General features: G+C 39.8%; 1 protein-coding gene across 1 annotated transcript in view; it reads left to right on the forward strand.

Moving 5' to 3' along the window:
* The window catches only part of clstn2a (calsyntenin 2a), a 214,619-nt gene that overhangs the window by 183,200 nt on the left and 16,694 nt on the right, over window positions 1-14,725 (forward strand). Inside the window, exon 10 of the mRNA XM_015957243.3 lies at window positions 11,829-11,991. Within this exon, the coding sequence (XP_015812729.3) occupies window positions 11,829-11,991 (163 nt within the window). The remainder of the gene's footprint in view (window positions 1-11,828; window positions 11,992-14,725) is intronic.

The raw sequence follows: 14,725 nt of genomic DNA on the forward strand, positions 1-14,725 counted from the left end.
CTCATCTGACTTTATATCTATTTCAGCATTTCCCTCCATCTCAAACGTCTCCGGTGAATCCAAATAATCTTGACCTTATTAAGTGGCCTCCAGGCAGTTGGCAGAGCGTCCTTGTTATTCTGTTTATGTCAGCAGGTTTAAAATGCCTTTGAATAGGACTTGTTTTTGGTTTGGACCCATTCTGCTTCACTGGTTTTATAACCCATCTTATATAACCTTCAAATGGACAAACTAAGAGACTCTCCTTGTTAGAATCAGACAGCCTCTAAATTTTTGCCAGAGATTCCAGAAAAGGTTAATTCAGCCAACAGATTTTTATTTTTCAGGTCCATTTGGCTCTAAAATCATGTCCCATCTTCCTCCTCCTTCTTCTTCCGGTGATTTATAAGAAGTAACAGCCTCTCATAAATATCTGTGTCAGATTCCCTCAAGATAGAGGAGCTTATCTTTAAAGTTTTACTCTCAACAATAAACTGTTGCCAGAACAACGGGAGACGAGTAGGCTCATGTGGTCCCTTAGACGAACATTCATCAGCCGAGGAGAGAGGGACACAAACAGTAGGGGGACCAGAACTAACTGGACATCAGTTACTCAGTGTCTGATTCTTTTTACAACAAGAAAAAATAAACTAGAACATAAAATTCATGGCTAAGAGACACGTAGCTGGGAGATGTGTTTTTAGACCCAACGTGACGTTGCGGACTCATCTGTCAGCACAAGAGTTCAAAATAAAAAGCTGCTGTTCTGTGAGATCAGTATTTTTATTAGTTCTGTGCTCACAAGAAAAATAAAGAAGACCTTGAAAATATATATAATATGTATGAATGCAATTTGGAGTATTGTTTAGATATTCAAACATGAACTTTGTGGATTTTTTACATTTGTAAATCCTATGAAGAAGACATATCATCCACTAAAATCAGAAAACTCCTTTCCTGTGCAATTTGCTTGACATTTCACGCCAACATATTAAATCCTAATTAAATCATTTTAAGTTGGATATGATTTTTCAAACTTTACATCCAGAGAAAAGTTTTTTGCCTTTGATAACTGATAATTTTTCCTTAAAAAGCATCTTTTAAATTACAGCCTTTGTTGGTTATTCAACATAATTGGTTCAATAAAAAAAGTGAAGCACTTCACAATTCAAAGAAAAGAAAAATGCATCTCCGTCCTAGCAGTGTGTTGGCATCTTACAGACTAGCCTGGCCCTCTTTGAGTTTAGTGGAAAACTAATTAAAGTATAAGTGGAAAAACTGAGCTGAAATAATGATAAAACCACTAATGTGTCTGGATTTTTAAGTTTCTCTATAACTTTGTCATTGTTGAAGAGCTACTCTGATAACTGAGTTCATCATGGGCAGATCTGCAACCTGCCTGAGGAGCCGCTCATTAGTGTGTGTTTGCTTTCTCTGTCTTTTACTTTGATGCAGAGGAGAAATTCTTTCAACCTCCTACTGATTAATGAGTTTTCAGGCAAGCAGCGTCTATTTAAACACGCCTCAACGGCGGAAAGAGTAGACCGCTGATCGTATAGTAATAAGTGTGTGTGTGTGTGTGTGTGTGTGTGTGTGTGTGTGTGTGTGTGTGTGTGTGTGTGTGTGTGTGTGTGTGTGTGTGTGTGTGTGTGTGTGTGTGATTTCTGATGTTTTCAAGACAGACAGTTTCTAGACTCAGAGCCAATAATTCCTAATTACACTAATCAGACACATGCAGAGTATTTCCAAAGCTTAGCTGTAAAAGTTGTGTTCTAGTGTGTTTCTGTGAAAACTTCACCCACAGACCCCAGTAGCTTTATTGTTCATTAATGCATTTTTGTCATATGTGCGTGAAGAAAAAGCACTTACTGCATTTGTTCTAAAAACTCTGGAGAAAGACTTTCAGCACCTGCTGTTGTTGTGAATTTATACCAAATCTCACATTTTAAAATCTCAAAGTAAATCTTTGGTCCCTCTGTTTCTGTCTGGAATCTATTTCTTCGGTTATTACCTTCAACACCGAGAAGAAAGTAGAGTGCATAACATGAAAGATTAAAAAAAAAAGAAAATGAAAAGAAGCTCCACTGTTGGACACAGAAGCTGTAATTCACTTTACTGTTTTATATTCGTACAACCAGATCTCCTGTTCTGGTATCTCTCTGGTGCTTTGAGTGTCTCTGAAAGGAGGTTTTGTAAATTACCCAAATCATTTTTTTAGTCTTCGTGCATCCAACTGCATATGAGGGTGGCTGCCTGATAAGGGTTTGGTGATACCCAAAAATGCACACCAGTGGAATTACAGCAGAGGAAGGAGAAGTCGGATCCCTTTAAATATGTTATCTAATGTTTAAATCAGTGTTTAGCTTTATGTTTAATTTAATGCTTGAATATTTCCCCCTCTACCTGGAGGTAGGTATAAAATAGTATCAAATATTTAAATGTTGCAATATCCCACTCACAACTGGTTTATCATACCCAGGTAAGCGTCGGTCATGTATTTTGATTTAGAACACTCCTAAAGTGAAACTTTGTTAAAGGAGCAATATGTAAGAATTCTTCTGTGAAATAATCACAACAAAGTCTAATGTCTCAATCGTGTTAGAAGTAAAGTTATTTTGAAACAGATTTCATTCTCAGCCGGCTGGGGGGGTTGTCAATTTTTCACTTATCTAAAAGGGGCATAGTTACTTTTTACGTTCCATAATCCCGTGAGGTTGCCAAATCTGTGCCGAGCTAACGCTGCAGTGCCGGCATTTGTAATTCGACACCAATTCGATAAAAAGCCCCAGAGTTGTTTAAAGAATGAAAGACAGCAAACCAGAGCGTTATTTCATGTACCCTAAGAATAGTGTTGGGAGTAACGCCGTTTAAATATAACGGCGTTACTAACGACGTTCTTTTTTAGGTAACAGAATAATCTAATTAATTACTTTTCCCACTGTTGCAACGGCGTTACCGTTACTGGGGACGGATGGTTGTGCGTTACTATGAGCTTGTCGAACGTTGAGCAACAGTGTGAGGCTTTCTGACCGCCACACTTCAGCTGCAGCCAGGGAGAGAGAGGTGTCGGTAACGCACTTACAAACACGATGATGATTGGCCGGGTGGGCGGAGACCCTCACTGTCTCAGTCACTGCCTGCTGTAGACACGACAGAGCAGTGATGGGAATAACGCTGTTTAAAATAACCACGTTAATAAAAAAAATATTTCTTTCAGTAATGAGCAAACTAATTAATTACCGTCTTCTTTTAACAAAATGATTGTTTCTGTTACTGATAAGAAAATGCGTGCGTTAAGCAGCACGGTGTGTTGAAGCTGTCATCAGCTGATCGGGAGCTAAAGAGGCAGATGTTTTCATCCAAGCGCATCACGGCCCGTGAAGAACGAGGAAGACGTGATGAATATCTACGGCTGCAGACCCCCCCGCAGATTTGTTGCTGCAGCAGCGAATCTGCGGGTCTACAGCCCTGCCCTTCTTAGCGTGACAGCGGGATGTCCTGAAGGTCCGCTCACCTGTTCACCGCTCAGACGTCCTGATCTTCTACCTTCCTAGGTCATCCAGCTGTAACCTGTTTCTGATCATGTCTTTAGTCCCGCTGTAACACTGATGCATCAGTCTCAGACGTCATGGAGCTCAGGTGTTATTAGAACTACCTGTGTGTGTTTACCACCCAGCTTCAGCTCTTCTGTGGTTGGGTCTGACCCAAGTTAGTAAATGTAAGTCCTCCTTCAGGCTTGTGCCTCTTCTAGTGTCATTTTAAAGGATTTTATTTATTTGTTTATTTAACCATTACTAGATTACCAGCAACAGAAATGCTGCTAAAAACACAATTATGTGAAGCTGGAAAAATTAAAATGTTGTGCAAAATTACATTCATTTCTGTAATTTAACTAGACTGAGAGACTTTAAAGGCTCGGGAACCTTTACAGGTGTTTCTATTTGCAATTTTAAATTTTAGCTTATTGGGATCTTGTTAAATATCACACAGTGACCTTTTAATAGTCTAGATAAGTGTAATGCTGCTGTTAGTAGTTCCTCCTGTTAAGTGCTTATTTATTTAAATTATTCAGGTTTATAAAAAACATTTGGACATACATTTTATTATGTTCCAGTCATTAGTCATTTATATTTCACTATTGTAGTAATTCTTGCATGCTTTAATGAAAAAAGTAACTAAGTAGTTATTTTTCTTGGTAATTAGTTACTTTTATAATCTTGTAACAGAGTTAGTAACTGAGTTACTTTTTTGACAAAGTAATCAGTAACTATAACTAATTACTTTTTTAAAGTAACGTTCCCGACACTGCCTAAGAAGTATCTTTTTGTTTTACTCTAATATCAGGTAAAGCAGACTAGAGGCTAATGTTGAGCGACTAATGCTAACAGTGACTTTTAAGCTAATTGTGAGCTCTAAAAATATCTTGAGCTACTTTTTTATTACCAACAACTTGATATCACAGTGATTTATATGTGTGAAGCGAATAATGAGTCAATTGTGGTGTTTTACTGCCTTTAATGTGGTGTTATAACAGCTATAACAGCAAGACGGCAAGCAACCACACTTCCTCTACTGCCGGAGAAATACTACTATAATAATTGTAGTAAGTGAACCCTGTAGTAAGTGTAAAACGCCCAAGAGTGCTAACATCAGACATGAGAATGTATTTATCTAATTATCAATTTACTGAGTATGACTTGTCTTTAACTGTCTGGGAAAAACCATAATCATGGAACGGTAGTGAGAAACAGTGTTGCTTCTAGCGAGCATCTTAGTCTTAGTCTTAGTCTTGACGACGAAAATGCATTTTAGTCTTAATCAGTTTTTGTCGACTAAAATTAAAAATGGTTTTTGTCGACAATTTTTTTATTTTTTTTATTCTACAAAAACATTCAACAGAATATTATTCTCTAACTAAATGATTTAATGTGCTAGACGTGTACTCTGAGCTACTGGAGTGAGTTTCATGCCAACATCATTTATTTTATGGCTATGGGACACAACATCAGTCACCCCAAATGTTGTAAAACAATAATCCCCAGACTGGTATCTCATTTTTTACTTTATTGATGATCACAATTGTGACGTGATGAAGGAGCTATTCCACCGAAAGTTATTTACCCTCTCTCCTCAGGAAGAACTAATCTGCATGAGACTGCCTCAAGGTCATGCATTTGCTTCTAAAACTGTTTCCTTTCCAGCTCAAGAGAAGAAAGAAAATAGAACTCTTTCTTTTCAATAAATCAAAGAACTCTGTTTTAATAAAGCTAATCAAACGTCTGTTAGTCCAATAATAAGATGTGAACCAATCTGTGAAATGACAATGGTTATGAACAGTTTTAATAAGTAATAAGACTTTAATCTAGCTGCACTAGATATACTGATCCACATAATGCTTAAAAGTCACATGACACATTTTATCTTTCTCATCCAATCGGAACCTTCCTTTCTGAAGCGTGGCATGCTCTCTGTGGTGTTTATAAATCCATCAAACTCTGATTCGACCGAAAATCAAAACATCCAGATTAATAAAACCAGTCCCCACGCCATCTTAAGCAGTTCACCGCATTCTAAGAGAAGTATCGGACCGGCCACCCGGACTTCCTTTTTAAGCAAAGAACCGACAAGCTGGATAAATCTGCTGCACTTTACCAACCAAGCGACGGTTCCTTTCAGAATAAAAGCTGAACTCACTGACCCTCTGGGTCCATCTGACGCTGTCAACCAACTGTCGCTTTTTAAAATCCGAAAACTAGTCTGTCGTACTGCTGACGCTGTTTCATCAGCTCCGGTACCAAAAGGGGGTCCGAGGACCTGGCATTCTGGATCTGTACAGAGGTCACATCCTAAGGGTATGTGTGGAGCGACAAAATGGCGTCTCATGTGTTTATGAAACTCTGATCATAGCTTAAGAGCAAAACATCACTTCATCACTCAGACTTGCTTCTCCGGATACGAGAGTTCTGATGACAACATCACTCACACATACACCATTCATCTCATGTCTCATTCACACCAAGATCCATTCATCACCCAGAGTTTAGAGTTTAGAGTTAGTCTTGTTTAAAATTGTTTAGAAATAAATCTTCTTAAACTTTTTAAAGGTGACTCTCTCTTTTCTTGTCTCTCAGTTAATACAAAGTGGTTACATAATCCCTGCAATAAAAAGTACCAATCTTCTGGTTTAAATTATCCAAAAATCCATTAGATTGATTTCATATTTTCTATGGAATCTCACGTCATTAAATAGATGTAAATTAAATCATTACACAATGATGTATATAATTTATTAATCTGTGCATAAACTTTCACAAAACTTTCTTAGGTGGGGGTTGCATGACTTAATTGTTTTTAAAGTCGACAGTCAATTAATGAAAATCGAGTCGATTTCGACTAGTCGTTGATGACGTCATACACCTGAAGCGGTGGTCGGGGGGGTGGGGGTGTTGGTTCGCTGGAGTTTTTGACAATTAATATTGCGCCCACATTTTCAAAGTTAAACACATTTCTTTTAACAACGGTAGTTTCTGCTTCAGCCCTCTCCCCCTCCCTCTGCGCAGCGGCCGCAAACTCACTGATGCGCCTGCAGCCTCTCAGAGTTGCTGCTGCTCTAAACATTAAAATAATTATTTCATTTTCTGTTCCTCACTTCTGATTACCTTCAATGGTGCCTGTTTGTTGCAACCACCAGGTACAAAAACTAACTTGTTTTTATTTGACTATTTTTCTGTCCTGCCTGTTTATTATCTTCCTGCATCTCCTCTCAATCCTAAAGAGAAACTGCTACCTGGGTTCATATATATTCACCTCATGAGTTACCTTTGAACTGCAGTTCTAAAAGATCTATCGACCGCAAAAACAGTGGAGTGCTTGCTGCTCGCCGGCCGCAGTGCGTCATCGGAGGACAAAAGAGATGATGCGCCCCGCTCCACAGCAGCGGGGTGCATCAGGCAAAAATAAAAGACAGAAAATATAAAAGGAAATGAGCCGACATGAACGATCGCGTTACATTTGTTTTTGAGTAGTGACACCTGATTTGATAATGTTACTGTGGCCGTGCTCAGGACGCAGATGTCTGGAGCGCGTCAACGATCAGAGCTTTAAATGCGCACGCTGGTTAAGATTAGGATGGGGGTGTGGGGAAGGTTAAATTGCAAGAGGGAAAAGGTCACAATTTGGTTAAATGTCCGTTTTACGGCGGGTGTCAGTACCGACGCTCTGGCACAGCGCGTCGCCTCTGCCTCGATCCAGACGTGCAGGGGCTCGTCACCTGCTGTCTTTTCCGAGGACTGCATCTTATTATCACGTGACAGCGACTAGTCGATGACAGGCATAAAAAGTCACTTCAGAGCAGTGAAGTCGACTAGTCGACTAGTTCATACAACCCCTACTCTTAGGGAGCACACAGAGTATTCTACACAGTATTTAAATAGAAATAAAGAAATGTGTTTGTTTCATTTATTATTTGAGATATCAGATCTCCATCTTAGTTTCTTTAAATGTATATCCTGGCAAAGTCCACCTACCTAAATGCAGTAATATATATAACCCAGTTCTGCTCTTGAGCATCAGCAGAGATGTTCATAAACATTTAGATGGGCTTAAACTGTTATGCTGTTGGTTTAAAAAGCAGGAACTTGACCCATTATTAGGAACCAGGGAGCAGAGAAAATAATCGTGACACACTGACTTTAAAACATTCTTAAACGTATTCAGATAAAATCTGTTAAAAACCGTAATTTCTTTCATTTATCTGCCCAAAAGCATGACTTTTTCAGGAAGCACACAGATAAGAAACATGTTAATATTACGAATATATTTAAAAGTAGCAACGTCGTTGCTCATAGTAGCGTCAATGAGTGGCTGAGCGTTCCCGCGGCAGGGAAGCGCTGAGCCGAGCTGAGTGAAGTTGGCTTCCAACCCACATCTGAAATCCATGCAAATAGAGTGGTTTGTGCTTTCTGATGTGGGTGGGGAGCCAGCTTCACTCAGCTGCTGGGGCTGGACTGTGAGCAGGGCACACAGACAGTGTAGTTTGAGCATAGTTTTTTTCTTGTCTCGGCTCGTTAACGAAAACTCACGTTTGTCTCGTCATGTTTTAGTCACCAAAGAGGTATTTTTAGCTTGTCAGCGTCTTGTTTCTGTTTTGAAAAAATGGTCATCAACTAAATCAATTCGGCATCGCTTTCGCTAACGAAAACCACTCTGGTGAGAAAGTTATATTTGTGCTTGAAAATTGGACCGCAGTAACCACATTTGACCACAGGATGTCATTCTTTCATATTGCAATTTTAATGAATAATCTCTGCTAAAGACAAAAAAAAAAACAAATATGAGAATCCTGGTAAGTGTGCTAACTAAATCACTTTGTTGGGTTTCTCTTTTTGAGCTTTGGGATTTTTGAACAACCTTTGATTTCTACAACATATATTTTATTCCTTGGTGCATTTTAAAGATGCTACGTTCCTTTACATGCCTTGTTAGAACTATAATGCTAGCCTTTCAGGATATTTTTCATCCACCAGTAGAGATCATATCAGTGTTGTATTTTGCATCTGTAATTCTTTATTGTCCCGTTTTTCACCTCTGTGGTGTTTAACTAGTCAGTTAGACAAAAACATTCTGAAACTAAGGCAATAAATATAAAACATGCTCTGGACTTGGACTTTCTGGATGTTATATAAAATAAAATCACGTTGCCATGATGAGAGCCGGACTTGATCCAAATGAAATTAACCATATTTAATTGAGTTCAAGTGTGTTCTTAAAAATAGTTTCACTTGTGCATCAGTGTCTGTTCAGGGAGAGGACAGTCTGCTCTGCCGTACGTGGTTAGAACTTTTCTCACTGACACTTTACATGGTAAAACTTCACAATCCTAATTTAACATCCTCTGAGATTTCTGGTTGCATATATTTGCATTCCATCAGTTCGATAACAACTCTGGCTATGCGCCATTCTGTGTGTGTGTGTGTGTGTGTGTGTGTGTGTGTGTGTGTGTGTGTGTGTGTGTGTGTGTGTGTGTGTGTGTGTGTGTGTGTGTGTGGCCACTGAGCTTTAATTAGATCTAACAAAGTGAAAATCAATCCTAAGTTTGTATCTTTTCTTGCTGATTCTCGCTGTAATTCTTTTAATTAGCAGCTTTTCTTCTCTGCTGCATTCATGGTTTCTGTTAATTCAAATTATTTCAACCTAACATTTCAATGAAAAACACATGCTGTAGCTCAAGAAGGACACGTGTCGAGTCGACTCTCCTAACAACTAACATTTTAACATAACTCCTATAGTTAAGAAAACACTGAGCCTCCATTTTTCTGAGTTCCCCGTGCTGCAGTTCTTAGGTGTGCACGATTTTGGGTTTCATTTTGAGGAAGAACTCTCATGTAGTTTCTCACAAGATTTAGTCCAGATTTTCTTCTCAAAAGCGTTGTGTAGAGCATAATTTGAAGGAGTCATGCACACCTTACATCTTCACGCAGAGTAATTTCGAGCTTGTTTGAAACATTCATCGTGTTTCATACTCTTCAACAAATGCAGAGCATTGCTCAGTTTGATCAAGGCAAAAGTGTGTCTTTTGTTCCTTTTCCTACCTTCTAAAAAAGGGAACATCACATATGCAGGCTAGTTTGTGTCTCCTTAGATGTTATTGAATTATGTCATTCAGTGGCATGTGGGCATGAGTCTCATTTTCTCCATCTGCTGTGATGTTTGGGTGTCTGATATATTATATATATATATACATATATATATATTTATCTATATATGTGTGTGTGTTATTTTGTCTGTTTGGTCTTAAATCTCTGTAGTTTACGTTGTTAGTGTCATTGTGTTTTCACTTACTCGTGGTTCTATCATTTATAATCGTGTTCTCTGTGATCAAGCCATCCAATATACATATATAATCCTCGGTTTCTCTCTATAGCGATAGGTATAAGGGATCCCCAAACATTCCCAACTAAAGAGGATATACAGTCCCTCCAGACCTCCAGAAGAGCTTATCACTGCCAAAATCAGAAATCACTCGAACCAACTCACCATCTCAAATGGTCCGAACCCCTAGGCCTGATGTGGTTTACATTGTGCGGGAACTTAAGAGGGATTGTTTAAGCTGGTGGTGGTGAGATTTGCCTAGCCTCTGTCTGCCTACATCTGAGCATTTTATCACGCCGGCCGGCGGCGCCTGCTGACTGGCTGAGGATTCAATGGTGCGTGACGATACATTGACCTTGGGTAGAGATATCAGAAAGCATCAATGACTGAGCATTTGCCTGGTAAGAAGAGAGCTTATGTGGGTCTTAGGGTGAGTGGATGATCGGTGACAGAACAGGACGTGATCACTATCATGGAGGGAGCTGTGAAGGGTAATTTTAGCTCATACTGGCTCAGAAAAAACACGATTTAAGAATATGAAAAACTTAGTTTCTCTCGTTAAGGAAGCAACTATTTACTATAATGGCTCCAAAGATAATCTCATCTGAAACTCCTGCCGTGTGAGATGTGTTAAGAATGCTGTGGTCTGCTTGGAAGGGTGTCAGGACCACTCCGATCAGAAATCAAAGATATCCAACATGTTGGATTGCCTTTATCCTATTTTAAAGACAAATGGGTTCGCTGCCGCTCAACAGAAACTTTTAGCCAATCAGCTTACAGAGTGAGAGGGGATTCTTCATCCACCATGTTTGTTTACTCTAAAGTTTTTTGGAAAAGAATACACATCTCTTTTCCAAAATACACCAGCGATTAAACATTTCTGCAACTGGATGTAACAATAAAGAAGCATTTATTAATTTTCTTAGTATTAGAAAGTTTAAATCATCAACCAATCAGAATGTGATCTGCTGCTGCCCTTTGGTTTGCTGCAGACTTGAACAAGACAGTACCACGTCCGCAATGACAGCCTCCCTCAGCTGAGTGATGTTGTTGATGCCTGCAAACTGAATCCACGAGGATGTTGTCAGTCCCTTCCATTCGTTTCACTTAACATGAAGCCTGACACACACAGATAAGCACTCCATTGTCACATCAAATTGAAATCATCAGTCTCCTGCTGTGTGCATCCATGTCAACATAAAAGTTCTAATTGTGACCTAAATCTAATGGAAGCATGAACTGCTTCACTGAACCGCGACATCACATTATTCAGATGACACGTGTATACAAGCAGAGATGATGGTTAGTTTTTATTTGTCTTGTGAAACAACTGAAGTCTAACAGCTTAGAGTTTGAGACGCTGAATGACACGAATGTTTATAAATGGTTCGTCTAAATCATAAGACATGAACATTATGCTTAGACCTTTAATAAAAGAAACATCTAATGGAGCAAATGTGGGTACTTCCTGTGTTTTTTGTCATATTTTCTTCATCTTGCGGAGGATCAGTGAGCATTTCTAATCAGAAGGAGGGAAATGAGGAAACAGGACGCACCTTTCTTTAGGCTCTCTAAAACCTCTGAGCGTGTCTGTGATGGTTGTTGAAAGTTGTGCAGCACAGCTGTACTTGCCACCCTTCAAGTGTCTTTAATGAACACCTCATTAGATGGAAACCTCATTAGCTGTCTAACGACATGAAGCAGATGATCCGGGGAGGAAGAGGGGAAGGTTTTGTTGCGTGTCAGTTGTTAAAGGTAGACAGATGGGCAGTGGTGCATCCTCAGTTTTTACTACATGAGTAAAAAAACACCAGCTTCATAAGCTGACTGTAAATAAACCCGCCTAACTTTAAAAACACATTTTAATAAAATCCATTTTTCCAGAGGAAGTAAATGTAAAATCTGTGCTGTTTTTGTTCTTGTCTACATTACACCACTCCATTTTAAATGGGCGTGTATAATATGCTATTCTTTTGCAGATCTGTGACAAGGAATGGCATTATTATGTGATCAACGTGGAATTTCCTGCAGTGACGCTATTTGTGGACGGTGTGACCTATGAACCCTACCTGGTGACAGATGATTGGCCGATCCATTCTGCCAAGATTGATACGCAGCTGACTGTGGGTGCCTGCTGGCAAGGTCAGTGTGTGAATGTGTGCAGGTCTGTTTATCTGGGAGAAGATTTAAACGAGCTGAATTCAGACGGGGAACTGCTGCTACGCTGTGCTGGTGGGTTTGTTGACAGCGGTACTCTAATCTGACAGTTGTTTATATGCAGCAGACTTTCTCATCTCAGGGTTATGGTGATGTTTTTATTTATTACGCAGAAAATCACACAGCTATGCAAAAAGGAATGCTGGAGGAAAGACCCGACCAAATCTCAACAAAAATAGTCTCATAAATACACAACGTTACACGTCCCGGTGGATGTTTCTTATGTTTTGTTGATACTTAACAGGGTTTTTGTGAATCAAATAAGGATATGCACCAGATTTTTACAATGAGATTTTTGCAAATTAGGAAGTTAAGGAAGCAGAAAGTATTGATCTGTACATGAGGAATAAATAAGAGCGATGCAGCTTTCTGATGTGTAAAAGAGCTGCAGATGCACCTGTCATCATCCTGAGTTTATTCTTTCGAATTCCTTCAGCTTGATCCTGTTTGTCCCTGGTGGCAACACACCATATAGGTGGTAAATGCCAGTATCATCTGCATGTTGAGAATTACATTCGAATCACAGACGAAGAGAGAGGCCGAGGAAGCAGAAGAGTCTCTGCTTAAATGAATAAAAGGATTAAGATTTATTCCCCGCCATGGCTGTGAGTGTTTCCTCTTTGAAGCAGAGTGGATACAACGAGAAATTCTGCATGTCATTTTCAGCCGTCACAAACGAAGCGAGCGGTGATTGCAGAGGAATCGATGTTTATTGAATAATTGCACCAAACTGCTTCATCGGACAGATCTATTCGCTCAAATCACAGCCGTAAGGCTCGCAAGCATCAGCCGAAGCTTCAGTTCTGATGCCGTTTTGGTTGCTGTTCAGATTTTCCTCCATTCCGCTCCTGATTGCAAATTTTATTTCCCTGTCGTCATCATTTCTTTTCCTTGCCTCATGCAGCCTCCTCGTGCTGCCTCTTTCTATGAATCTGTGATTGGGAGAGAAAGCCCTGAAGGAAGGATTAGCAGGAGTGAATGGAGGACAAGTTTGCCAGCCATTACATCCCAATGAAGCCGCTTTAAGCTTCACTAAGCCGCAACTGATAACTTTGCAGGCCATTAGCAAGCAAGATTGCCTTTCAGGGTCTCCCATTTCACCATCCTCTTTTCCTCACAATCAACAACATAATGATGAAACATGTAGAATAAAAGGCAGCCAGACTGTACGCTTGCAGCCCCGAGAGCAGAAAGAAGTTGTCTGTTGTTGTTTTACAAGGTCAACAAGTAAACGGTTTGGATGCTAAGCTTTTTTCTTTGGCAGAATGCTTTTTATTGACTTTAAATGGCAAATGGTGTTTGTCATTTTGTTTAATTTGCCAAAGAGCAGTGGGTGGGAACTTGTAAAGGCACTCTCATTGTGTTCAGACAATTAAGTTAAGACATGGGGTGGACATGAAAGGAGGGCAGGATGGTTTATTGTGAGAAATGAAAGGCACCAATTAAATAAGAGAAGCCGCTATTTTAGATCATGTAGCACAGTTATATAAGAAAGCAGTCCACTTGAGTTTAGCTTATCACAGTTCTTGTTGTTTTTATCAGGTCAAATAACAAGACATCATCTCAGATTGATTCAAATCCACTTCATTGTTTTCAGATTCAATAGAAAAAATGTCAGATAAGTTTTCAATCATTGAATTTTCACCCTGAGTTTGTGCACCATGCACGATCACACAGCTGGAGGCTTTCCAGGGGATAACTGAGACATCCTGATGATAAAAACAGGACAAATGTCCAATTTAAAGGTGTGGTTCACTCATTTAGTTTGTACATTTGCAGTGGTCTCCAGTAGGAAAGAATGCCTTGTAAGTCGTACTCTGGGTACAAAAAGCCCTGGTGCACTTGTTTCAGGATCTAGAAGATTGCCAGATGAGAGCTGAGCTTCAGACAGCAAGTACGGGGTCTTATTTCCTGATGTGTGAACATCTCACCTCTGACTGGACAACAGCAACACAACTCTACCACTGGCTCCGTTTACTTTGCAACGTTGGTGTTTTATCTCCAGAAATAACACAAGCCTAGAGGTGTTCTGCCATGTGGTGGAGTTGCTAATGCTAACAGTTAGCTTTTAATAGGCCGAAACGTTCTCTGTTGTTTCCTGGACACTAAAGCAGCAACAGCATTCCCCATCATGGGCCAAGATGGGTGAGTCTATGGATGTTAAGTGACAGTGTGACATTGATCAATCAGACTTTTCAACTCCTAGAGATTCACCGTCTATTTTCGATCAGAAGCTAATGCAGGAGATAGGTGTAGGATACTATTTTCATGTTCATCCTGCATGAAAAACTCTGAATGACCCATTATGATCAGAAATATTTTTGAGTGAACCACACCTTTAAAGAAACATTTGCATGAACCAGTTTTAATGGGAAAGCCTGAGACTTGATTCTCTTTCATCCATTCATTTTCATCCGCTTATCCGACACGTCCTGGGTCTTCATTTAGGTCTCCTCCCGATTGGATGTGCCCGGAAAACCTCACCAGGGTGGTGTCCAGGAGGCATCCTAACTAGATGCCTGAGCCACCTCATCTGGCTCCTGTCAATGTGGAGGAGCAGCGGGTCTATTCTGAGCCCCTCCCGGATGACTGAGCTTCTCACCCTATCTCTAAGGGAGAGCCCAGCCACCCTCCCTGCACCAATCTGTCTAGACTGCTC

The sequence above is a fragment of the Nothobranchius furzeri genome, chromosome 11, assembly GCF_043380555.1.
Source record: "Nothobranchius furzeri strain GRZ-AD chromosome 11, NfurGRZ-RIMD1, whole genome shotgun sequence".
NCBI lineage: Eukaryota > Metazoa > Chordata > Actinopteri > Cyprinodontiformes > Nothobranchiidae > Nothobranchius > Nothobranchius furzeri.